General features: G+C 39.5%; 1 protein-coding gene across 2 annotated transcripts in view; it reads left to right on the plus strand.

The window, feature by feature from the left end:
* MAGI3 (membrane associated guanylate kinase, WW and PDZ domain containing 3) overlaps positions 1-24,835 on the plus strand; it is a 176,936-nt gene extending 152,101 nt beyond the window's left edge. Inside the window, exons 15-22 of one of the 2 annotated variants that reach the window (XM_072137628.1) lie at positions 1,325-1,516; positions 5,683-5,868; positions 10,904-11,006; positions 13,625-13,742; positions 15,043-15,186; positions 17,386-17,524; positions 19,073-19,163; positions 20,055-20,194. In XM_072137628.1, coding sequence (XP_071993729.1) covers positions 1,325-1,516; positions 5,683-5,868; positions 10,904-11,006; positions 13,625-13,742; positions 15,043-15,186; positions 17,386-17,524; positions 19,073-19,122 — 932 coding nt within the window. In that variant the 3' untranslated portion in view covers positions 19,123-19,163; positions 20,055-20,194. Of the gene's footprint in view, positions 1-1,324; positions 1,517-5,682; positions 5,869-10,903; positions 11,007-13,624; positions 13,743-15,042; positions 15,187-17,385; positions 17,525-19,072; positions 19,164-20,054 lie in introns of both variants that reach the window. The other variant, XM_072137627.1, reaches the window with a different exon arrangement.
* The last annotated feature ends 2,543 nt before the right edge of the window (positions 24,836-27,378 follow it).

Raw genomic sequence — 27,378 nt, forward strand, 5'->3', positions numbered from 1 at the left:
GCCCCCTAGGTACGGGAAAACAACTTCTATTACTAGTTGCCAGCCCTCCCCCTACCAGTATATAGCCAGCCAGCCCCCCATATTATATAGCCAGCCAGCCCCCCCTAGTATATAGCCAGCCAGCCCCCCCTAGTATATAGCCAGCCAGCCCCCCCTAGTATATAGCCAGCCAGCCCCCTCCAGTATATAGCCAGCCAGCCCCCTCCAGTATATAGCCAGCCAGCCCCCTCCAGTATATAGCCAGCCAGCCCCCTCCAGTATATAGCCAGCCAGCCCCCTCCAGTATATAGCCAGCCAGCCCCCTCCAGTATATAGCCAGCCAGCCCCCTCCAGTATATAGCCACCCCCCCCTAGTATATAGCCAGCCCCCTCCAGTATATAGCCAGCCAGCCCCCTCCCCCTACCAGTATATAGCCAGCCCCCCCTAGTATATAGCCAGCCAGCCCCCTCCAGTATATAGCCAGCCAGCCCCCTCCAGTATATAGCCAGCCAGCCCCTTCCAGTATGTAGCCGGCGCGTACTGAGCTGTCACCGTCAGCCAGACTGGATCAAGTAGCGGAGCAGCGGGCGAGCGTCGGAAGGTGAGTTTATTTTTTTTATTTTTTTCCACCGGCCCCACCAGTGTCAGACCAGCCCCAAACGAGTCGGCCCACCATGATTTCTCCAGGTGGGTTTTATGGCCAGTCCGCCCCTGGTTTAGGAAAGAACCAGGTTAGCATTTTTTTTAGTGATCTATTAATGCTGGTCAATCCTTTACAATTTCTGTGGGTCATAATGCAATATTTAGTCAAACTATTAAAGAACAACAAAAATGAAATCATTATGTTACTTGGTCTTAATAACTGGCAGATTCTGTGTTTTGCTCACAGTAGCTGCCTCATTGTTCCACTCTATTACAGTAAACCATGATATTTCCGATACCAGAATCAATGAGCAGTCAATGTAATGAGGTCAGATAGGGCTTTTACATCCTCACTGACTCATGGAAGGGATGCGTAATTTCTGTGGCTTACATGATTATTATGGTGCGGTGATTACTGACCTCATTGAAAGAGGATGCAGTAATGCTCCATGGTCAACTTCCACTATAGACAGTCGGTGCCAGGCAGAATAGAAAGAATATGCTGTGTGCTTTTCACATATCATTATATCAAGCCATTTAACAAGCAACAATAAATCCTTAGGGGTCTCAGTATGCTTGTTTTTAAGCTGAATTTAACACAGGGTAGAACAATGTAATTATATATATATATGTATATGTCTTGTCTTTTATATGAATTGATGTGATATATCACATTCTTACCATTACAATTTTTTACCACAGACAAACAGCAAGAAGAGGAGGACTCGCAAAGCGCCACTCCTGCCCTCAATGGCTCACCCAGGTTAAACCGAATCGAAGTGACTAGTGTTCCCAAACCTCCAGCAGAGGCTTATGATGTCGTCCTACAGCGGAAAGAAAATGAAGGCTTTGGATTTGTCATTTTGACCTCTAAGAACAAACCCCCTCCAGGAGGTGAGAGGTTTTTATTTGTATTTCCTACCTCACACGGTTTATCATTGGAAGAACCTTTGGCCAGAAGTGTCATTTTGTAATGACTATGAAATGAATAAAAGTGTAGTATTCTGCCGCACAGTGTTAAAATTTTTTTTTAAAAAACACATGTACCAACAACAGAGGGAGGCGAGAGAGCAAGACGTACCTATGCATTTCAAGCTAATGAAGTCATTGGCCCACATTTGTTAAAGCCTTTGCGCCGATTTTCTGTCCAATTGTGTCTAAAAAAAAACAGTTGGTGCACTCTGCCGGAGCAGTGCAGGGGGGACCAGATTTTTGAACAACATGCACCACATTTCATGAATCTGGCGTACCCTACACACTACACAGGCAAACTGCACATAGTGCCACTGTCCACCACCTGGAAGGTGAACGACACCAAGGATAATGTTACTGCTATATACGTGATATTTGTTTTTTTGATGTGTATAACCCATCATAGTCACTACATGCTTTTAATTAGGCCTAAGAGATACATTTGTATAAAAATCGATGGTTCATACTGTACCTGCATGCTGTATAGTTTATAGTGTCAGGTCATTTATTACATGATGAAAAACTTACACTTCTAATGGTCCCAGTGGAGAAATTGTACCTATAAACCGTGGTACTGACAGTAGCAAGGCCATTCAAGTGTGACTAATGAAACAGTACCGCTATCTAACAAAATAACCGTGCCCCTTCCGATGTCTTTACTATGCAGTAGATGTTTATACTTTCATTTCATTGATGGACTCTATGTATGGTCTACTGTATTTAGAATAGGCATTGCAGTGGTGTATATTAGGATCTCCATTCTCTGGCTATTTTATAGAATATCTTAATATTTGACCGGGCTTTTTAGATATTAGATGAAGATGTTATAGGTAAATGTGATGTTTGTATTAGGCAGTGATCATTTCTATATTCTTTTGGGCCCAGAACCTCATAAATGTAGTCCTTTTTTATGTTATTAGAACATTTGGGAGGTAGATAGCAGACCCCCCCTCCCCCCCCCCCCCAAGATTTTTTTCCTCTTTTGTATTCTGCCTAGAATCTCCATCACAGTACTCCAAGTCCTGGGTAAATATTATTAGTGTTGATGTTGTCTCTCAGCTGAAATTCCATCTGGCCAGTGCTGCTATGCATTATCCTTCAGTGTAGTTTATATTTAATGTGCTCAAACAGATGCTGTGTGCATTAACAATACCTCGCAGTGCTGAGCACGGCACTCGGGCATACAGGAACACGAGTCAATTAGCTCACAGTACAGAAATTTGCCTGAATATTAATGTTCTGTAAAGCCTCAGTCTTTTTATCTCGACCTATTTTTTAAAGCAAACTTTCTATGGAACCATAGTTTTATGCTATTTTAGTAATATCATGGGATTTATGTATATTTATTCACTTTTTCATAAGATTGCAGCACAGTGATGACTTATGACATTTGTACAACCTACAGAGGACCTGGCACTGCTGTCAATATGTTTGTTTTAACTACTGCTTATAAAAGATGCTCCAAGTGTCAAAGGGATGCGTTCCCAGGGCCAGATTATGGGGGAGCTCCAGGGGCCGCACCTCTCTGCTTCTGGGGGCCTCCTTATTAGTAATGTCCAACAGTCAGCTAGCAGCTGTGAAAATTAAGACAATAAATCTGTGAATACAACATAAAATGTTAATAACAATTGAAGGAGCTATATCTAGGTGCCAGTCCCATAACCGTTAAGAGTCCGACAAAGGTGCAACTCCACAAATTGAATGCAAATGCTTCAGTCAGCAAGATTTCTCGCCACACTCAAAATAAAAAGGAGCTATACACCTTCCTCTTGGAAACACTACATTGGACCTTGTTCACACCTGAAGCACATGCCAGTGTGTCCCACTTCGATGCTCTCTAGTCTAAATCCATGGTGCAAATGAAACAACGACTATAGAAATTTTTGAAAAAGTAATGTATTTTACTTACAAACATTATTAAAATCAAGCCAGAGTGTTTGCTCGCCTTACCCTGGGTTTCGTCGTGAATGCTTCTACAATACTCCCATAATTTATCAAAAAGCAACCCGTCGAGAGCAGGATCACAACAACCTAATGAAAACCCCTCATATTATAGAAATGAATACGTCATCCATACTCTGCTTCATGGGTCACATGTTAAAAACTAACCTATCCCTATCTCGCCTACTCTCTATGAGGTTTAAAGGGGTATTCCCATGAAGACAAGATTCTTAAATATACTCAGGATAACAAAATAACACATTCTCTAATTCACTGTTATTAACAAAAATACAACATTTCACAGATATAATTCCAACCTGTCTCTATAAGTCCTGGTGTATACATTTTCAGTCCAATCGTAAATCTTCTGATTTTTCTGGTCAGGCAGAAAGCAGCATGCACAGACTTAATCTGCAAGTTACAGATAACATCTTTATGGCAGGGGAAGGAGGCATGTAGCAATGCTCACTGTGTGTTGTAGCAGAGTGTCATTGTGTGCTGTATCCATCTCATGGATCTCATCATCTCTAATTGGTCTCATCTCTCTCTTTCTATGTGTTAGATAGTAATAGAATGTTGAAGCTAAACCTGTACCCTGATAATCTAACCGCATTGTCAGCACACTGGGTTCATAATGTGCCTGCTTAGAGAGTCCCCACCCACACACTGACCATCACTTAGTGATAGGAGATAAAACAGCAATAAAGCTGAGTACATTTGTAAAGTAAGGGGGTAAAAATTATCTGTATTGTGTTAGCATCATTAGGCGGTCATAATTTGAGAATCAATCACATCAATGGCTGTCATTAGTGGAAGGTGACTGTCTCTGGGAGTCATGTGCAGCGGCAGTGCCACCACACTGCACATGCGCCTACCTCCAAGTTGTGACAGTGACTCTCTAGCTCTAGAGTTCAATAGAACACATACCGGAACGCAGGAGACGCCGCAGGCTCAGCTCTCTAGTCATGTATGTTAACTAGTCACCCATTGCTATATTGCCATTGACTCCTTTTTTTTGCGCTGAGTAAAACTTTTTTCTTGCAACTCTCTAGCTCTGTCAGTGAGAGCATGCCCGGCTATACTGAGCCACAATCTGTGTGCAGCATGCTTTTCAGGAGCTGCGCTGTATGCATTGTGACACCTGATCCCCCCCCCCCCCCTTCATACGTAACACTAGTTGACCGAACTTGTTCACAGCCAAGTCCTAGCCAATCGGTGTTAGGTTTACTTCCTTAAAGATCACTCCATCCAATCAGTGAGAGGAGGAGGGAGAACTCTCAGGAAAATAGTGGTGCGTGGGACTGCTATGGTGCAAGGACTAGTAGTCCGTACTATTGCCTCTGTGCCAGCTAGGCTAGCATGTAAGTAGGAGAAAGTTTAGAATATTAATGATACTTTAGAATAGTAATGTGTACCACTGTCTGGGCTACATTCAGTGTAGGCACCCACCGCATTTTGCACCCAGGGGCCTTCACCTACCGTAATCTGGCCTTGTGTCTCCCCACAGACTCTGAGTCTGTAAGCACTGATTTGACATGGTCATAATGTGGGGGGCACTCCCCCACAAGTAAGACCTAGTTCTAATTCCCACTTTTTTATATATAATTTCAGTGGAATAGGATAAGGAACATTTCTAAGAGTGTTAGTGGTGTACAGTATGTGGCAGGGTGTATGCTGTAACAATGCACCATTTAGGCTCCAAACCAAGTCTTACATTTGGAGGTCAAGTAGTTTTATGCTGGAATAGGTAATCCATAATCTCTCCATACACATGCATCAAGCACAGATCCTAAAAATCTATAGGCATTAAGTAACTATTTTAGGCACATAAAGGTGTTCACAAACCAGATCCATGAAGAATGGATCTGGTCCATAAGATCCATACGGATGGACATCTTGTTCCATATATATGGACTTGACATTGACACACACAATGTCCCTTCCTCTGTAGTATCTTCATAAGAATCTTAGCCCATATGACCTATGCATAACCTTTTAGGCCATTCAGTGCATACTCACTTAGATTGGGCATGTTCTCCATGTGTATCTGATAAACAATGCTTTGCTTTTATACAATGTTTGTTATGTGCAGTTACAGACAAGATGATAATAATATGAATGTGTGGTTTTTCTAATTTTCGTTGCAGTCATTCCTCACAAGATTGGAAGGGTAATAGAAGGTAGCCCTGCTGATCGCTGCAGAAAGCTAAAAGTAGGCGACAGGATCTCGGCTGTTAATGGCCAGTCCATTGTGGAGTTGTCACATGACAACATTGTACAGCTCATAAAAGACGCTGGGAACACTGTCACCCTCACTGTGATTGCTGAAGAAGGTAAGCCTCTCAAATGCAAGAGATTACAATGTTTCTTAGCATTTTTGTGGTGATATGGCATTGTGTCACACCCTACCACAAATGTAAACACAGTCCTATTTCTCTTTGGCTCCTTTATGTGGTTTTGTTTGTGTACCAAATTGTACCAAAACTGGGTTGAGATTGTTAATAGGGATATAAACATTTCCGTAAAATGGCACAAGTATGCTGCGTTTTAAAATCAATTTCACCTGAGCCCAAATAAATACAACAAAAATGTTTTTCTGTGTAAACAGCTTTATATTCTATTGAAAGTCACAAATAACGGACTAGTGTGATCTTTGCGCCAAAAAGGTTCTAGGTTCACTGCAATCCTTTACTTTCTTCCTGCTAGAGGCATATGGCTAAATCACTTAGAATATTCCTAATGATTGCATGAGTCAATGGTTTGGCGCTGACAATGGTTGGTGGTGACATCATTCAGAAAATCTACTCTGAAGTAATATGTTAACTAGTTGTATAAAATCTCAGAGGCTGATAGTTAAGTACTGAAGTCAAGCTCTCCCTGCCTCAGAATGTCACATCTGCTGTTATTGTAATCAAGCAGCAGGCTTCAGGAGATCCAGTTTGTGATATTCCTGGACATAAAGGCATCAAATAGAGCAGAGGTGTGTTCTGAGACGGGGAGAGCTTGACTTCAGTGCTAAAGTTTCTGCCTCCATGACTGTAACATTCATTTTACATCTCTTTTCAAAGTTTAATGTCTGCACATTACTATGACACAGGCCACAAAAGAAACAACATCTGGAAGTGCAACATTGGACATGGAGGCACAATTACCCACAAGTTGTGTGGTGATTGCTTTAATGCTATATTTGTTGTGGGTCAAGACACTATTCAACTGTTAGTGGAAGGATCTGCATAAATAGTTGGTCACCCCTAGCACTCCTAGACCTCCAACCTCCACCCTGTCCATCATCTGACCTCAAAAATAACCTGATTGTTAGTTAAAGCAAACCTGTTACAAGGAATGTCACTGGTAGCTGGTCACATGTTCCAATAGCCTATGCTATGCTGATTTTGTCAGCATTCTCAATCATTTTAGTAGTGTATACAAGTTAAATTCACATTACCTGGCTCCCTGCTATCAGCATGTGGTGTGTACTGGGGAGAGGAGACTGACACAGGCTGCAGCTATCCCTCCCTGGGGGTTCACCACACACTGCTGGCAGGGTATATAAACTTATATAAACTACTGGACTGATTCAGAATGCTAACAAAGGCATTTTTAAAATCAGCATAGCATAGGATATTGGGACCTGCCACGAGCTAAAAGGATATTCCTGTTTAGGTTTCCCATTCATGAAACCACTGCACACGAAGATCGACAATGGCAAGACACATAAGTCAGGAACATATAGCGATGGAGGTGGTCTTTCCGTGCTGTCTCAAGCCTGTGTACCCCATGTGTGCTCTGCATTATTGTTGTCAATGAGTGAATAAGTCTTTTCAGTTTATTTCTGTTTGTACTTTTGAAATATTGAACAACATTAGAGATTTAGAAGCATAGGGAGTTCTATAGCAGACCCATCAAAATAACATTTAGGCTCACTTCGGTGCACATTAAAAATCCAGCCCAGCTATTAATCTAGTTAGTAATCTGATGGTGAAAACCTGACACAGTGCAGTTGTAAAGTAGGTCATCAGGGGCTTTTGTACCCAGTCAGAGGAGAACATTTATCTGCAGAAGGTTGAAATCTGCCTCTGAAGCAAACTATGACTCCATAAATCACACGTTTTTGTACTGCTGTTTGTCCATAAAGCTTATTCTCTAGTCACTGAAATAAAACCTACATCTGCTCATGCCTTCTCCTGCAATTTATTCAAGACTGTGGTTGTACGTTTAATTAGAAGTATTAGAATTACTTTGCCAGATAGATGGCTTTGCCCATTTCCAAATAATAAGTACCTTAATCCAGCGAGCAGATGGATTAGCATAAGGGCACATACTCATTTTAGTACAAATATTAGACTTGCATTCATCAGCTTTATGCTCGAAAATATCAAAGGCTCAATTTACCTGTTCTTAAATATTTAATAAGACGGTGAAGTTTTCCTTTTTCATATTTATCCAAAAGAGATGATTTTAAATAAAAGCTCTGGGTTTTAAGGGCCATAATTTGTATCAATTTAAAAAATGTCATGTGCATTTTTTTTGTAAATTTGCCTTTGCCTGAGGCTCTCTGAAAACTCAGTACAGCTAATAGGTATGTACAAATACATATACACACACAAACACTGCATCTTTGCTTCTTTCTACCTGTCCACCTTAGCCAGTGTTTGGTTGCAACTTATATCCTATGTTGCTAGAGGGAGCAGATTTGTAGTGAGCGCAGACTGATTGAGATGGTAATAGCACCTATCAGTTACCAGAACCCAAGGGCTGTGAATCAGAATCTGTATATTCCATTAGTATTGAAGTTTTGTTGTGTATGTCTGTAAGCTTCTAAGTCATGAGAGTATGTATTGTGTTGCTTATTTGCTCTTGGCTCATCCAGCTAGACCTGTTAGAGTTCCAAATAATAGGCTTTTCCTGAATTGGAGAGCATCTTAACGCTGCAGCTAAACATTTCACTCATTTGACTGCCTCCCTTGCTTTTTGGCTGCATCTCTTAGCTCCTGAGCTCTTTAGTTGTTATCTCTTCACACAGCTGGTGCACGGTCTGAACAGTGCAAAGATGTGCGGAAGCTGGCCAAGACATGCTATGGTCATGTTGGATACTATTTTGGCTTATTAATGAAAGAGGCATTCCCATTTTGGGATTTACATTTAATTTAATTCATATGCCATATTTATACATATAAACATTTCTTCAATTGCATGTTAATTAAACAAAAAGTTCCTTTGTGAAATAATTTCCCATAAATATAAGCTTGCCCTTAAGCTAAAGGACAAGTCACCAAAATGCATATAGATAGTAATAAACTAGTTTACAGTTTAGATAAATAGATCGTAGAAGTAATTCAAATGCTCTTAATAGTATGTGGTTAACGGAAATCTACCATGAAAATCAAAGATGGATAAACCCGGGACAAATACTCATAGATCCAGGAACCCTGACTGTGGTAACCTTCTTATATTTTTTATCCGTGACCTCCTGCCTTCTAATATCATCTTTTAAAATTATGCTAATGAATATCTGGCTACTGGGGCAGTTCCACTTCACCCCTCCCTCTGCCTGATGTATCTCACTGCAGCAGAGTAAGTTTCAGAACACAGTGGGAGAGGGGGAAGTGCTCCTGCACACTGTAACAGCTTGTGAATCTGCAGCACGGAGGGGCTCTAGTAACACCCCCCGGAGCCTTTCAGGCTTATTAGCATAATTTAAAAAGTTGATTTTAGGAAGGAGGCCATGAATAACAAATTTAAGAAGATTGCCACAGACATAGTACCTGAATCTGAGTAGGTGTCACTGGTTAACCCTGGCTTGATTTTTTTTTTTTTTTTTATGGTAGATTTCCTTTAACCCGAAATACTATGGTCCATACTAATTACTTAGAAAGTATGGGTCAGAAGTAAAAAAGAACATCCAAAAGAGAATATGACAATATTAAAGGAAAGCGGATGCCCATAAGTAGGTGAATATAATAATTTTATTAGTTTAACAGATACAAAAAAGGATAAAAACAATTAAAAAAGCACCCTATATTATATACTTACCATACCATACTTCAAGTGATATATTGCATTGATGGTGCCTCATAGATAAATATTGCAGCCTGTTTACATGTACTGAATTTCTTATCATTGTGCACTGGGGACAAGGGTATATGTAGAGCACCTAGGGTGCTTTTTTAATTGTTTTTATCCTTTTTTGTATCTGTGAAACTAATAAAATTATTATATTCACCTACTTATGGGCATCCGCTTTCCTTTAATATTGTCACTATGGTCCGTACTACTATACACTCTGATATAAATACAACCAAGTACAACACATTTTATGCCAGTATAATGCACGTATACAAAAGTAAGCATGTTTGAACAACTTACAAGATCTCACAATTGTCGTAAAGACGACTGTAGGATGACAACACCCCGACGCGTGTTTCAGCTACTAGAGCCTTCGTCTGCACTCCCAATGAATACTTTTTTTACTTTGTGGACATTCATTGCTGTATGTAATTGATGTATTATTCACTAGCATAAAATTGATTGTATTAGTAGTTTTACTGTCCGCAGCAACACTCGATTGTTATTGTAAAAATGTCAAAGTTACTCTAATAATGCGCTAATAGACTCTAGGATGACTGTATTATTGCTTCTTTTTCTCAGTCAGCACTCATATGTAAGAAAAATAGAGATTTACTAAATTATAATTTTTAAATGATTGTTGTGTAGTGGCAAGTATTTATTGTATAGGTTTTGGGTTAGCAATACAATAGCCACTTTGTATATTGTGGCATTGTTGGAACTAATTGGGAGTGAATATACACTATGTCATGATATATACCTGAACAATAGTAGCTACTGCTACACTGGACCCCAATACGCAGTGTTTTTTTTTTTTAATGCATAAATAGTAACAATATTTCGCAAACTTTAGACAAATGTTCACATTTTTGATTCATAGTAGTACATTACCATCATGGAGGCTGTACAAGTGCTGATTATTTTTATTTATGTCTAATATACTTTTATGTTATTCAGTTGGTTTTCTCCATACACTAAAATGTTCACATCTCCAAATACGTACGGTTTCTCAAAGGGTTTTATAGAAGTCTAATAAAAACATAACAGAGAAGGCTGATTTATTGTAATAAGTTGCTACATAATTCAAGACCCTTTTACTACATGTGTCTGTGCTTTATGAACAAAGTTAATGATCTTTAGACAGTGATGACCAAACAGATTTTTAGCTGTGAATATTGATTAAAAAAAAGCTGCAAGAAAATAAGACCTTAAGATTTGTCATTCACTTGCTCAACTATGCAGATGCTAACAAAAGAAGTATGTTTTTAAAACTATTCAGAATTTTTTTTATTTTTATATCAGAACACAGAGGTCCTCCATCAGGATCCAATTCGGCAAGACAAAGTCCTGCTCCGCAGCACAGAGCAATGGGCCAAGCACAACCAAATTATGGGACACTGGAGAGGTAAGAAGGCAAACAACTGGTTGCTCCCGCTTCATGCTAACTCTTTCCTATTCATCTTATATATGACTAGTAAAACAAAGTCCTATCCGGCACAGTACTACTAAGTAGCAGTATTACAATACTGACAACCAGTTCAGCTGCCCCCTTTTTATTTGACACTCAGAAATATAATTACAAATAACCTTGTGGTGGGAATATGACAATGGCAAAAAATTATATACCGTATATAAGTATAAGCCGACCCGAGTATAAGCCGAGGCCCCTAATTTTACTACCAAAAACTGGGAAAAACTATTAACCTTGTTTTCTCCAGAAGGAGACAGTGCCCCGTGACTTTTGATTTGAGTTAACCTGGAACAACTTTCTACCATATTTTTGTATGGACCATTCTTATATTTATATAAATTAAAAGTGTCCCCTCTTAGTAATCTCTTATAGAGACTAAATAAATCTAATTGTTTTAATATTTCCTCATAACTGAGACCCTCCTTACCCCATTTTCATTTTTGTGGCTCTTTGTTGTACCCTCTCCAGCTCCAGGGCATCTTTTTTATGGACATGTTGATACATGACAAGATCTTGCTGGCTTTAGAGGCAGCTGATTGACATTGCATGCTGTTATCTAATTTATGATCTACTAGTACCCCCAGGTCCTTCTCAACAAGGGACTCTCCCAGATACCCCCCCCTCCTCCCCCCCAAGGGCTATATATTGCATGTCGATTATTAGCCCCCAGGTGCATAACCTTACATTTATCCACATTAAATCTAAATCTCATTTGCCAATTGGATGCCAAAACACTCAGTGGGGGAGATTTAATAATAATTATTATAATAATTCCTTTATTTATATAGCGCACACAGATTACGCAGCGCTGCAAAGAGATTGCCAAATCAGTCCCAGTCCCCAATGGGGCTCACAATCTAATCAACCTACCAGTATATTTTCGAGTGTGGGAGGACCCAGAGGACCCGGAGGAAACCCACGCAAAGAAAGAAAGAACATACAAACTCTTTGCAGATGTTGGCCACTGGACTTGAACCCAGGAGCCCAGTGCTGCAAGGCTGTAATGCTAACCACTAAGCCACTGTGCTGCCCTATGAGATTTATCAAGACTCAAAGGGCTGTGCTTAGCTCCCCTTTAAAATATTCATGCGCACTGGTAAAATGAAAGCTGAGCTGTGATTGGTTGTTATGGGCAACTAAGCACATTCTTACTCTTAGGCAGCTTGATAAATCTCCCCCAGTGTGTCTGGGTCACCCTGCAGCCTATGAACATCCTCCATAGACTGTATTACACTACACAGCTTGGTGTACAGTAAATAAATATACACTGAAGAGAGACACGGTTTCAAGGTTCATTTCAGTTGCCAGGGTAACTCAGAAATGGAAATTTGTTGCATTATGTCAAACAATACCAGTTGTTTTGACAAATAAACCCTTAGTCAGTTTCTTCATGCATTAAGGCAAGCTGAATAATGGTTTAAAGTAGAGGTCTGATGGGACATAACCAAGTGAGGCAAACACAACTATAGTGCATGCTGGGATGGAGCCCATACAGCGGGTAGAATCACAGAAGCAAAAGATCAGTCTTTGGAAACGGCTACATCATTGTTAGCTTAGAAATACTAAGTAAGCACTTCCTCTTGTCCGGAGATTATTATTTTGTGGGTAAAATAGAACAAAGTCCCTGTGGCTTACAGAGTAAACATGACACGTTAATACACCCGTAGAGGCGTTCACACGTTCACATAGAAGGTTAATAACAAGATTCTGTAGTTGTCACATCATTCCCTAAGGAACATTGACAATCTGATAGTTTTCTTGGAAGCGGTCTGTAAATATTATATTTCAGTGTTTATTTTGCTATTTATTTATCATTACAAATACTAGAGAATGAAGTAGATGGATGTGGCTGTTTCCTAAGTGAAAATAGCAATATTTACATAGAATTAGATATATGACGTGACCCATTTATCATTTCTTCTAAATGGATTTTCCATCAAAATGTGCCATAAAACCAAATGACAGGTTTGTCTTGGATAAATTGCCATGTGAATTTACATCAGATTGGGAAAATTGAGCTTTCCGACTGATTTCCAATGAGGCGTTTTCTTTCCAATTGTCATGAGAGAATATGAAGAATGGCAAGATCAAGGGAATTGTTCATTGATGGAAAGGGATAGAGGAGGACATCATCAATCATGCAGACTTGATATTGGCAAATATGATGCTGATGGTCCAACTTTAGCATCAAAATGGACATCATGGATGGACTGTCAAGTAGATGACTGGTTTTAGTTAAATTGCTTTCTAAACCATAGTTGGTGAAGATTCTGACTACTTCTTATTGGTTTGGATATGTGAAATTTTGGCTGCTCCTCACTGTAAAATGTGTATATTCTATTTTTGCTAATTTCCAAACATTCTACAAAGATGTGTACCAATATGAGCTCCAAATGTAAAGTCTGTCATACCCTATAATTGTTGAATAAAATTGAAACTGGGGTTTGAGGAGACAAAGCTATTTATGAATACACACCCATTATATACAGTTACAAAATACCAAAACAAGCATCTCTTTGTAACACTGTGATTTTTTTTTCCTTATCGTACAGAAATACATTGGATGCAGAAGGCAGTAAGGCAGATCTCTCTGCTCCATACAGATTCTTATGGGCTGATCATAAGCCTGATGCTGCACACACCCTGCCTTCTGGAAGCCGACACTCACAGGTAAGATAGCATACATGTTTCTAAAAATAGGTTTGGTTAACAATTGAGATCTCAATCTTGAAGGAACACGATGGCAGCTGTTTTCTGAGATTGTCTGTTCAGGCATTAGGCTCATTGATCTTATGTCTGAAAACATTTGCAGTACAGATGAATGGAGGTTTAGTGATTTGATTAGACATGCAACACTTGTGTATCGCACATATAGCGGAGATATATCTATATAGCATGATCAAGATTCACAGTGGCTCTTACAACAGCGGTTTACCAGGAATTACCCAAAATAATTTTGGTTAATCAGTCTAGACAATTCTTTGTAAACGGAATACCACAACAGGGTAACCCTTGATACCGGACTGATACTACTTAAAAACAAGTTCGCAGCCTGGTGTTCTTATTAATAAATATCATACAGTAAAAGTGTTGGGTGAAGAAGAGTAGGCGCTACTGATGGACATCATGTGGTTTTCTGTGAAGGGTGCTAGGAAAAGTATCATGGAAGTAAGCGGACTCCTTATGGAGGATGGGAAGAGGAAAACATTGCCTTTTGGCTACCTCGTATAGCAGCCCCCTGTAGCATGAAGAAAACTCAATGACATAAGAGATGATAGCCAAACCAGTCTATGCTATGAGGAACAGATTAATCAGTGTAAATTAAGGGAATGGAACTGCAGCAGTGGCAACATGCTTAAGGTGAGGCAGACAGCCATTGTATGAAGAATGTAATGTGTAGTCAGGGACTAAAACAGCCTCACAAGAATACAAGCCAGCTCAGTTATTTCATTGTTCTTTACATCAGTCATAATATCTAAATTAGGTTGAAAACACAGACCATGTGGTTTGACTGCATTGAGCCTAGTGTCCGGTTTGACAGAGATCTGAAATGTGCGTTCAGTATATAAATGAGTGAACATAGTAGAGCTTTGGGCTGATTGCTTGAGCATGCCCATGTTGATGTCATGGTTTGAGATTTTTCAAAAATGTTACGCTACCAAATGGCTAGTGAAATGATATCCTTCATAGAGTACATACGTCGGATATACGTCCCCCATAGAGGGCAATGAGCGAACGACGCCCTATGGGAGCAGAATGGTGCAGCACATATCCTACCTTTTCCCGGAATATGGTGCCTGTCCCTGGCCCGCCATGCTATGGTACAGAGGGCACACGTCAATGTGAATGTAGCCTTAAAGTGTAAAAAATTATTCTTGCTCGCCCAATGTACAGATGTGTCCAGTCTATACTGTGACTTGTGCATTTATCATATTATATGTGATTATGTATTGTCTGTATTGATGTGCAGAGTGCTGGTTGCTACCCTGTGGAGTTGGAGAGAGGACCAAGAGGATTTGGTTTTAGCCTCCGTGGGGGAAAAGAATACAACATGGGACTTTTCATTCTTCGCCTTGCAGAAGATGGGCCTGCTATCAAAGATGGCCGCATCCATGTACGTAACCCTTAGAATCTTCTTGATTTTGATTTTCTAACATGTTATTGCTTGATGGAGGTTTTGTTAAGTCTGGTTCTTATATTTAGTTATGTGCTAAAGCTCTCATTTATCATTGCAGCTGTCCTCTATTGTGCCAAGTTAGAGCAACATCTTGCCGCTGATGGTCCACTGCATCTTTGAGTAACCAATCCGGTTATTTCCTCTGTCTAAAATATGTCCATAAAGCTTTGAATGAATGGGTGCAATTTCATCTTGCCCTTTAAATTTGACCCTTTTGGGTCAAAGCCCGAAACATACAGGAGTCGCATGATATCCTAAAGGGGTTTTCCCACAAAGCAAAGTTAGGCCCTATCCATGGGATAGGGCCTAACTTGCTGATCAGTGGGGGTCTCAGTGCTGACCCTGTCGGACCCCTCCTCGCTCTGTCAGATTAATGGAGCAGACGGCCACACATGAACGTTCGCTCCATTAATCTCTCTGGAGCGGATGGAAATTGCCACGCGCTGGCTCACCAATCTCCATCAGCTCCATAGAGATTAATGGAGCAGAACAGTCATGTACGACTGTCTGCTCCATTAGTCTGAGGAGCGAAAAGGGGCCCCTGGTTTTCGCAATCTGTGGGGGGTCTTAGTTATAGGGCCTAATTTTCCTTCGTGAGAAAACCCCTTTAAGTTTCCTGGGGTCACCATGGTTTAGTAGGGAGATGCATAGAATTTTTCCATCTCACCACCCTCACAATATATAGAATTGGTCCACCAGCCATTTTGATCTCCAAACCTAAAGAACTTGATCAGAGAAGGATATGGTAGCATATCTTTCTACTTAGTGGATTAATTGATCCTTCTTGATGCACCTTTTTGGCGTAAGTAAATCACCAGTGCCATTCCCGGATTATACTCAACACTGCAAGTAATCTGTAACTGCAATAATAAACTCTAAGGGACATCATATGACTGCTCCTGGACATCAAGCAGGATGAGACTACGGCCGTGGTCTGACCATGATCAATGGTGCCCGACCATTGGCCGGATTTCCAATGCAGAGATGTTGCTGTAACTTAGCACAGTGGGAGACCGCTGTTACTATTTCCAGTGCAATACACTAGATCTGTACAATGCATGTGTCCTAACACCTCTGGAGATGCATCTTTGTTACAGATACTGAAATGCACAGGGTGTAGACATAGGTAAATTTGCAAAATATCTAATTTATTCCAGTCTTTTTGGTTTGTGGTTCAGGTTAGGATCAGATTGTCTCTCATTGTCTTAGGCTGTCTCCTGATGGTCAGTAAATTTTGTCTCTGACATAGATTCTTCCCACCTAGGTAGCCTGAATGGTTAGATATTACTTAGCTACAGATAACCAGCTTCCCGCTTTGGCAGTTATGGTTTTAAATAAAATCTGAACATACTTGATGATGAATTGTATTTACGCTATTGTGGGCTTGTGAGGATTTATTTTCCACACAGAGAATATTGCGTTCTAGCCAGATTGCTTGTACTGTGGACAGAGTCCTTGGCTTTCAGTTGACAGTTCAGCAAACAAACCCAAGTTAAATGTAGGTTTTTTTTATTACTTTTATTAAAGCCTTAGGCTCTCACTGTCAGTAAGAGAAGTAAAAGAGAAAACGACTGGAATGGCCAATGAGGAATCACAGAGGTCAGCAATCTGCAGGCACGAATCTGTGCTAACAGATGTGCACTGTCTGCAAAGTACAGGTTCTAATTTACACGCAGGCTTTATGGATTTTCCAAAAATAGTATATTGCTAAAATTATTACTGCTATTGACACCCCGGTTTCAAGGCCAGAATAGCAGTTAATACAAAGGAAAGATGGAAAGGCTGCAGTGTAGAACTCTCTAAGTGAGTCAACAGGAAGCGAAAACGTACTTGAGCATCATCATTTGTTACAATCAGTGGTTTTGTTTACTTGCATCAAAGGGCATATTATTGACACCACATTTATTGCACAGTGAAAGCAAATCATAGAAGCAGAGCTATCCATGGGCATCATCCTTTCCCCACAATATTGATTTTGGTTGCGTACCACAAACACTGCCATGGCTATCCAATTTGCCCCTACCAATGATGACCAAGTTGGTTGATTATTTAGGTGTCCAACGTTTCAGACCCAGTATATGATCTGGCAATTTGTTGCCAAAACGTTTGTATTTCATGTAATTTATTTTTTGTCAGGTGGGGGATCAAATAGTGGAAATAAATGGAGAACCAACCCAAGGTATCACTCACACAAGAGCCATTGAGCTGATCCAAGCCGGAGGGACCAAAGTTCTCCTTTTATTAAGACCTGGAACAGGACTTATTCCAGATCATGGTGAGTATTGGCTATTTTTTTGTAATAATAGTAACATTGATTGCTATTATAATATTATGTAAATACTATTTGCTTTCCTGATTTTTTATTTTTTTTTAATTATTTTTTTTTTTTTATTTAAAGGCAAGGAAAAATGATTCATGTAAATTTAGCTGATTTAAAATATCCTAATCAAAATAATTGTTTTTTTCCACCATTCAAGTGAAAACATTGCACAACATTTATGGTCTGACAAGCCAAAATAAAGGGTTTTACTTGTAGCGGTGGATACCAACTCTTATTGTGGGCCAAATTATGTCCATTACAAAGAATGGAAAGCCTGAGATGCCTCATTATTCTGCCTTGCCTAACACTCGTGGCAAAGGTTATATGAAAAACTGTTGCTACATTTCCTTAATGCAGATTGACAAGCTTAAAGGAGACTTGACAGGTCTCCTGATATTTTTGTTTTATTGTAATAAATAATCATATTCTCCCTATTATGACCATTTTATAGCATCTTTTCTTAGAACTTTATTTTTTGCGGTTCTTTTCAAAATTTGACAATGAGTCCTGCCTACTTAGAAGGTATGCACCCAGAAAATGCAATGTCCAGCCTAGAAAAAAGAATCTCCAGAAATGTTAATGGGAAAATGCAATTATATACTAAAAACTGATTTCACCGTCATTTTCAAACTTTCAAGGCTGCAGACAATGTTTGCAGTCTTGGAGATATTTGTGTTTGTGTTGTTTGTATACCATGTCTGTAAACAGTGGAGTTATATTCCAGGATTGTAGCTGGACTTAAAGGACTGGGTGCACTTTTGTCTTTATTGAACAAAGCACAGTCCCACCCCCTCACTCTGCTCATGGTAAGAGCTGTAACAGACTGTTAAGTAGATATTACAGCATAGGAGGAAGGAGCAATGGAGAGGAGCTGTATGAATACAGAGATCAAAGAACAGTGAGAACACATGCTAAGTGCTCTCTAAGTCCAGCTCCAATCTTGGAATATAAATCCATCTTTTACAGTCCTGTTGCTACTAATAACACACACACAGTTACGATTACACAGATCCATTGGATCCTAGCTAACACAGTTTGCAGCTGCTAGTAGATCCCATTCCAGGCTTAAAACCTTCAGCTCATTGTTGTGATGCAAACATCAAAAAAAGAAGAAGAAGGTGGCCTGGCCAGAAATAGGCTCTGTATGCGTTATGACACTTGTTCTTTAGAAGGCTTGATGTTATCGATTAATTGTTGTCTTTTCCTCTATTTTTTCTTCAAGTATAGAGAAGACCCTCGCTAGGATGATTTTTGTATTGCTAACATTCTATAAATCCTATTTCTTTCCTTTTTACCTATTTGGCTGTTGATAGCAGCTTTTAAATACCAAAGCAGCAAACGATCATTTTACTGTTGGCGGATCTTACCACAGATGAGGAGCTAACCTGGGTACAACCAATTTGTATGTGTCCCACATTGCTAATGATTGTCTGGTGTACAATGTGGCAGCTATGCTTTGGTGATGTTGGAAATGTGTTCCAGGCTTGTTTTCCTTCTCCTCAGGTTTGACTCCTTCCAGCCTCTGCTCCTACGTGAAACCTGATCAGCAATAAGGCTTTCTCGTGCTTTTCTTGGTCTTTCCCTTAAAGACTTGGTAAATGTGCATGTCTTGTGATTCATCTTTTACCTCTATCTCCGCTTTCTCAGCATCTATTGTCTGCAGCCTATTGAAATGCATGTGCACGCACTGTTTAACCAATTGCATTTAGTAGCCTCCCCAGGGGTACACAGGTTGACAGCTTTGGAAGAAATAATATGTAATAAATTGCTTGTAGCAAGCATCACAGTTCATTTTGTTTCTCTTAGAGAAATGGATGTTCAAGATGACAATGTATTGATGTTTTAATTAGTTATAGAAAAATACAACTTTAGATTTCTATTTCTAAACTGTATCCTTACATCTTAGTACACATGTATATATTCACTGAATGGCCATGTATACACATTTAATGTAGATGACCATAACATATATTTAATTTTACCTTTTCACTCAACTTATATTGCATGTTTGCTTTAAAGTACAGAAAAGTCTCCAATTCATATGGACTCTGGTCATAGTATGTAGTTGGTAAAATTACGAGACCAGACATGCAGCTGTTTTTATATAATATAACCCCTTATATTGCATGAAATAAAGCCTAACTTAATATCTGCTTAATTAGTTCCTCATTTGTTAATTTTTTCCATATACTTTACTGTGAGGCATGAGTATTTCTTGTGCTGTAGTATATAGAAGCACCATGTAATGGAAAGCACATTAGTTGTCATACACCTCATTTGGTGTCACATTCTAAACCACTATCATATGTGGGGTCTTCATTTCATTGCATGTTTTTTTTTTGTTGCTAGAAGGTTCATGAATCATTTTCCTGCATAATATGTAAGTCATTTTATGTCACAAATGCTTCATCTAAAGATAAAATCACCATCAGAGCTGTTTCCTTGCTAATTTATATTATTGTCATCTTGTTTTTTTAATATTTAGATGATTTGGAAAACATACTTCCTCCATCTCCAAATGTAATATATGATGACCTCTCTGCATTTTCATCAACATCATATGTGGATCCCACTCCTGGAGATTTTCCTTTACCAGCACCTGATGAGGATTTTTTTGAAGTTCAGGACATTCAGAAAATAGTTGAACCAAACGATATAGAGCAACCTAAAGAGAGCTCTGTGTTTCCTGATGGTTTAATTCAAGAAAATATGGCACTTCAGCAAGAAAAGCAGTCACCTCTTATCCAAGGCAAAGATCAGCATAGTCAGAGGTCTGTGAGTCCTAAGAATCCTAATAGAAAGAATCTGCTGGACGTTGAGAGAGAACTCAGCACAAGGAGAGGGCGATCTCAAAGTCCAAGAAAGATTGATAGTAAAATAACTGACGAACATCCTGAAAGAATTCAGGGATCTAGGCAAACTGATTCTAAAAGAACACAAAAAGAAACAAGGGAGCGATCCCTGAGCCCCCGGAAATCCTATTTGAGAAATCCAGAATGCACTATTGACTCTACCACTCATTCAAAAGATCGTAGTAAAAGAGAAAGGGGACGATCTGCCAGTCCTAAAAAGGTATACAAAAAGGAAGAACATGGGAGAAGTGGCATTGGAAGAGAAGAGAAGCCTCAAAAACTAGAGAACAGGTTACCAAAACATAATTCTAAACTTGAAAGTGTAGATCAGTCCAGAGAAAGGAAAGACAAAGCATCTATAAGAGAGAGTAAAGAAGAAACTGGAAAGACACAGGAAAAAAGTGGGAGATCAAGGAAAGAGGAAAAGGAGGAGAAACCTAGAAAAGAGGGGGAAAAACATTTGAGACCAGAGAGAGATGAAAGAGGAAGGGGTGACAAAAACATGAAGGGCAGCAAGGTGGAGAAGCCTCGGAAAGACGACAGGGAAGAGAAGCCTCGGAAAGACGACAGGGAAGAGAAGCCTCGGAAAGACGACAGGGAAGAGAAGCCTCGGAAAGACGACAGGGAAGAGAAGCCTCGGAAAGACGACAGGGAAGAGAAGCATCGGAAAGACGACAGGGAAAAGTATCGGAGGGAAGACAGAGAGGACAAGCATTGGAAAGACAAAAAGGGAGAGAAGCACCCTAGAGAGGAGACACATAAGAGATTAGACAGAGAAGAAAAACCCAAGAAACATGAAAAAACAACAAATGAGAATAAAGATGAGAAATCAACTAGAGATATTCATGAATTAGTAAGCGGCAAAAAAACAGATGAAAGGCATGAGAAAGCCAGACGAGAGGAAAGGTTAAGTCTTGGTGATGGTGACAAAAAATCTCCAGATCATAAAAGTAAAAATAACGAGGGAAGGTCTCCTAGAAATAATACAGAGGCCGAGAAAAAGAAGGAAAAGGGGATAGACCATTCTAAAAAGGAAGGACTTGTTGCCACTGTTAAACAAGAAACACAAGACCTTAGTTTCACAGACAAACATGCAGAGAAAAAACGATATGGAGACCTTTCTGCTCTCCATGAGCCACAAACCAAGAATCCTCTAGCTGATACTTCAGAGAAAACCAAAGATGAAGGAGTTTCAAAGACAGGAGGGAAAAAAACGCACATAACTCCAGGTCCATGGAAAGTGCCCAGTACAAATAAAGCCACAGATGCCAACCCCTTGGATATCTAAGCAGCAAGTCCATGTGCCGCCACCATAAGCAGCACATTTTTTCGAACTTAAACTGCATAGAAGGCATTTTGGGTTTTGTTTGCAATGAGTGGTCTTCCACAAACTTGAGAGCCACACAACTCTATGAAGGTGTCTTTATGCACTTTTTGGACTTTGTGCTGCTATTACGAAAGTTGGGGACAGTGTTGTACAGTTCTAGAACAATAATAATTTAACTTTGCCAATGTGATCATAATGCCACTATTTGTGCCAATGTAGCTACCTGCTCAGTTCATCTCCTCTTACTGTATGTCTGTGTGAAGTGTAAACTTGTTGCTTTCTTAAGCCAAAAGAAAAAGCCTCGTCTGAAATACCCGATTAGCATGTTGCATGTTTACAGACAGTAACAATTCCACATACAGGCTAGTACTGGACAAAACGGAAGGACAATGTTGTTAGCATGACATGTAGGTACACGAACTACAGAGGTTTTATATATTGCTTTATTCTGCTCCACCTCCCATGAAAACATGGAAATTACTTTATATAAAGAACAATTTTGGCACCTGCTGCCACTAGTTTTCTACTTTTAAAAAAATATGGTTAATAGATATTTGTGTTACTGCAAATTAGGCCGATGATGTGTTACATTTTGCACCCATCTGCCTAATGGAGTTTTATGATAATATATAAGATTTAGGAAAAGCGCAAAATGAATAATATATACAGTTAACTTTGCAGCTTGTATGTTATCAGCCTTCAACATAATGATTTAGCATAACCTAATTATGGCTGGTGCGAGAGAAAGACTTTTTCAAGTCTTCAAAATGTGTGACTGGGATGAAGTAAAATTTTCTTATATGGTGCAATTTTTGAGAACTGCAATATTTTAGGGACATTGGGAAAATACATAGTATTTTTTACATTGCAGCTTAGACACTATAGGCCACTGAAATGCTGCAAATGTTGACAACGCAAACACAATTAACAGGTTGTATACTGGTCACCTGACTCTTAAACAATATTTGGAGAATGTATATGTCACAGCAGATAATCAATTCAATCAAAATCTGCTTGGCTAGTTTTTGTTCACATGGTTCATGTTTACACCCAGGGCACCTACCTAGATTGGCATATGTGTGTTGTATTGTTCTATGTTTTTCTCTAGAATTCAGCATTTTTTGGTAGGGTAAACCTTTTTTGAGCAGAACAGCCATTTTGTGCACTAGAAGTATATAGTTGAATGTTAGATACATGGATATAGATATCACACACACTATTGCCCATATGATCTATTCACTTAAAGGGATTATATTAGATAAGAAAACTTGTTTTCCAGCAACAGTGCCACTCTTGTCCACGGGTTGTGTCAAGTATTATAGTATAGATCTATTTATTATATTGGCATATATCAGGCAGTGCCACTCTTTCCCATTGCAATACTAAGTAATTTTGTTTTAATAGGCTACCATGACATTGGGAACTAAACATTTTCCCTTTTTTGTGTGAATAAAGCTGAATCAATGGAAGGCTATATAATATGTATGAAGGTGATATGTTATTGCTTTGGTTTTATGCTCATCTTTAAAATTCCAGCTTCCTGTCAGTGAATTTAAGCCTACATTAAATAGAGTGAACTGAGAATAGAACTAAAAGCTAAAATCCCATCCTGATTTGGCTGATTTTCCACTTCATGTTCACAACGAGGCTAAGGGGCACTTTGGCTTAGTAGCAGTCCAGTCTGAACAGCCACAGAACAAGATACTTTCTAATTTACTATCCCCCATGCTGTTGGCTCTTACATAAATGAATACATTGTTACAAATCATCAGCTGTGAGCAGTAATGGATTATAATATAAGTCATTTGGGCAGTAGCCCGATGCCCAAGCTTTCTACCCACCAAGTTTTATACTAAAAAGGACTTTAACCCATCTTTTCCTGCTCTCAATACACATGTACACATGAGCCATTTAAGGACCTTTTGAAGGGCCTCCAAATGTCCTGAAACTGCAGTTTGAAAGCAGACAGAAGGGATGCATCCTCCATTCTCCAAAAAGCTTGATTCTAGTACCATATGAAGTAATTGATTCCAAACCCATTCTAGGGGCGGGGAAAAACATCCCGTACAAGTCTCTGGGGACTCGTCAAAGATCCATTGAAAACCACTGTAAAAACTGACCCAATGAAAAAATCTGACTGAAAACTGATCAAAATCTGATGAAAACTGTCAGTTTTTCACTGACCAAAGACTGCAGGAACCCTGTGACGCCTGTATGAAGGGGTCCTTAGATGATTAATAGGGGGAAGGGGGAATGCAGCTTTAGCATTAGACAACATGGCTGTTACATCAGGATGGCAAGAGCCTATTCATTTAAGGGGAGACGTAAAAAACTATAGATGAAAACATTCCTAAGGCAGTTGTATGATAGGTGCCATAGCTTTATTCACATAAACTTGGACAACCCATTAAACTCATCAATGTGGGGCCAGTTATTCACGTTGTTACATTATCAGTAACTATATGGGGTCATGAAATAAAGTACAATATACACTATTGTACACTATACTATATGTTACCCTTAATGTGGCTTTGGAATGGATTGCTTTGAACCTACAGCAATATACCTCTATTCTGGTGATGGTTGCTCTGCTGTGATTAACCCTTTCATTGGCAGTGGGTCTTTTAATAAATTGAAGGGTTCATCCAGATTTACTGCACCCAGTTTTATTACTGTAATTTGCTCTATCCTGTTCAACATACTGTGATACACTTCAAAAAGTAAATCTTTCTCGAAGGAACTGGTATTTCCAAATGTATAAGTTAAAGTTGCCTTGAAATATTAAGGGAATCAAGACTAGATTTACTGGTTGTAAATGTTTATATACTGTACAGCACATATAAATATATATATACATTTATCTTTCCAAAGTATAGAATAGATCTGTAAAGCAGTTATTATTTTTTATATAGATATATATATATATGAGAACAATCCAGTCAATGGCCTTCAGTTCTTGCACTGTAATATACAAAAATGAAAAGCTGTATAATTTTCTTTTATTTTCCAATAATGCATTCTATATTGTATGTGTTCGGCATCCTCCAGAATTAAGAACTATTTTGCATTAAAATGAATACACTGAAATGCTTTGTTTCCTGTTATTAAGAAGCTAAGCAGGTGAACTAAGATTATGTTAAGTACAAATTGTGTCTTTCTACTTCTCATAAATAGGATATAATATACAATGCAGACGAGAATTGTGAAACCTGTTACTGTTAATTAAAATGGATTTATTCCGGATTATTCCATACTTACTAGAAGAAACCTCCTCATTTTTTCCTGCCTGGCTGGACAATGAATCATGTTGCCCAGGCATGGTTCCCGAGAACCAGAAGACGAACAAGACATGGTCCTTCATAAAGGTTCTCCATACAACGTTTTTCTTTCAGGGGTCCTTCCATGGTATAAAATTTGCAAACTACTGTAGCGCACCATATTTATAACACTATTTGAGGATAATATAGGGGAATTTAAGACTTGTAGAGGCCTTATAAGCCTTCATAAAGTTCAATTCCTGGTGTATTGGGCAGGAATTGCGACTATTTTCCCCCTTACGCCACCACTACACCAAGTGGATGTGGAGTGGGCTGGTGCGTGGCCTAGCGTTGAATTTCCTGGACATGCGCTCGATATATTAAGAGGCCTTTGCCAGCACGACCTACAGGGTAGGGTGAACATCAAACCTTGGTGGCCAAATTGCTAGAGCTTGATAAATCCCCATTGTAAAGTTAATGGCCAGGATATGACTACAGGATCATACATGTTTAGTGCATCCACTGTTTCTACATTTGGGATTGCACTGAAGGTTAGGACCACCCATCAGCAATATGTTCTATTATTTGTACATTACCTCACTTACGTTGCAAGGCAACAGGCTTGTCTGAAAGGACTTTTCTATTTTTTTTTCAACCATTCAAACTATATTATTATGTAAAAGGAGGGTGATCCATCCTCGATGCATCTAATCAAATGTATATAACTTGCATAAGTAATCCACTATCAGTATTGTGGCTGCAGGGGTAAATCTTGCACTTGGTTAATTGTTCTCATAAACTATGTTACATGCAAAAAATGATAGAGCAAAGCAGCACTCTGTTATAACAGAGCAACACTCTGCCAATTCATTATAGCTAACCAAAAGAAAATGAAAACAATGTCCACAAATCATTCTTTCCTATCAATGGAGACCTAGAATTTACTGAGCTTCTGTTAAATTTGCCCATTCAATCATAACATTTGGAAAGTCAGACACTGATATTTGGCCAGAGGGTATTGTTTGCGATATTCTATATGTGTTTAGTGAACACCTTGACCAAAATGTCTGAGGACCCCCATTCTCCACCAGACAGCTGCCTCATTGCAGGTAACATTCACCTAGCGTTGGCCAACCCCAGACTTCTACATCAGGGTGACAGAAGAAGTAGGATTAATCACTACACAGAACCCAGTTTTCCTTTTCCAGTGTCCTGGTGCAGCATTCCTCATAAAAGACCAACATGTATAAGAAAGTGTGAATGTGTCAATATTGTTTTCCTTAGCATGTAGTTCTGACTAAAGGGGCCTTCAGACTATAATGACTGCATAGCCCCTCCATCTGGTGAAAGCCCGCAGGATTTGAGTACATCACAGGAAGTGCCAAATCTTTCTGATGAAGGAATAGGCAGATCCCTACTTTTTTTTTTAAGTGCTTTGATATAAGAAACTGCCGAGCATCATATCCTACATATTGGGGCAGATTTACTTACCCGGTCCATTCGCGATCCAGCGGCTGTGTTCTTCCAGCGATTCACTAAGGTAGTTCCCCCGATGTCCACTAGGTGTCACTGCTGCGCTGAATTCCGTCAGAGTTCACTGAAGTTCACCAAGCCAGGCCGGGAGCAGGTAAGCGCGTGTCAAGCAACACATTTTTTTAAAAAAAATACGTCGGTTTCTCCGAATCCGACGGGTTTTCTGACGGCCACGCCCCCCGATTTCCATTGTGTGCATGCCGGCGCTGATACACCACAATCCAATCGCGTGGGCCAAAATCAGGGAAAATCAGTGCAAAACTGTAAAATTCAGGTTACCCGACGTAAAAACGGGATTTGGGCCCTTAGTAAATGACCACCTTTGTGTTCACTTGGACTTGCATCATCTACAACTTTTATTAAAGGGGTTGTTACATGAATGTGAGTTCTCATTAGTGGTTACAAAATTTACTTATTCAAGTCTATAAAAAAAAAGCCCAAAGCAAGAAAAATCTAAACACTCTATGACAGTGGTGGCAAACCAATGGCACAGGTGCCAGAGGTGGCACTCGGAGCCCTCTCTGTGGGCACCCAGGCCATCACTAAGGTCACCATTAAGGACTCAATACCTTTTCCTGCAGTCACAGGCAGCCCAGTAGATGCCACGTTCAATGCTGCAATCGATCCTGTTAAGGGACCTTAGAGGGAAACTACAATAATAATCTGAATTTCTTCTTTCTACAAGATTGGTGTCCTCGGGACGCCAATACTTTTGAAACCTGTGAGTTACTTTAGTTACTTTAAATTGGCATTTGGCACTTTGTGAAAAATATGTGGCTTATGCTTGTAGTTTCGGCACTCAGTCCCCAAAAGGTTCGCCATCACTGCTCTATGATGACA

This window comes from Engystomops pustulosus, chromosome 2 (assembly GCF_040894005.1).
Source record: "Engystomops pustulosus chromosome 2, aEngPut4.maternal, whole genome shotgun sequence".
Taxonomy (NCBI): Eukaryota; Metazoa; Chordata; class Amphibia; order Anura; family Leptodactylidae; genus Engystomops; species Engystomops pustulosus.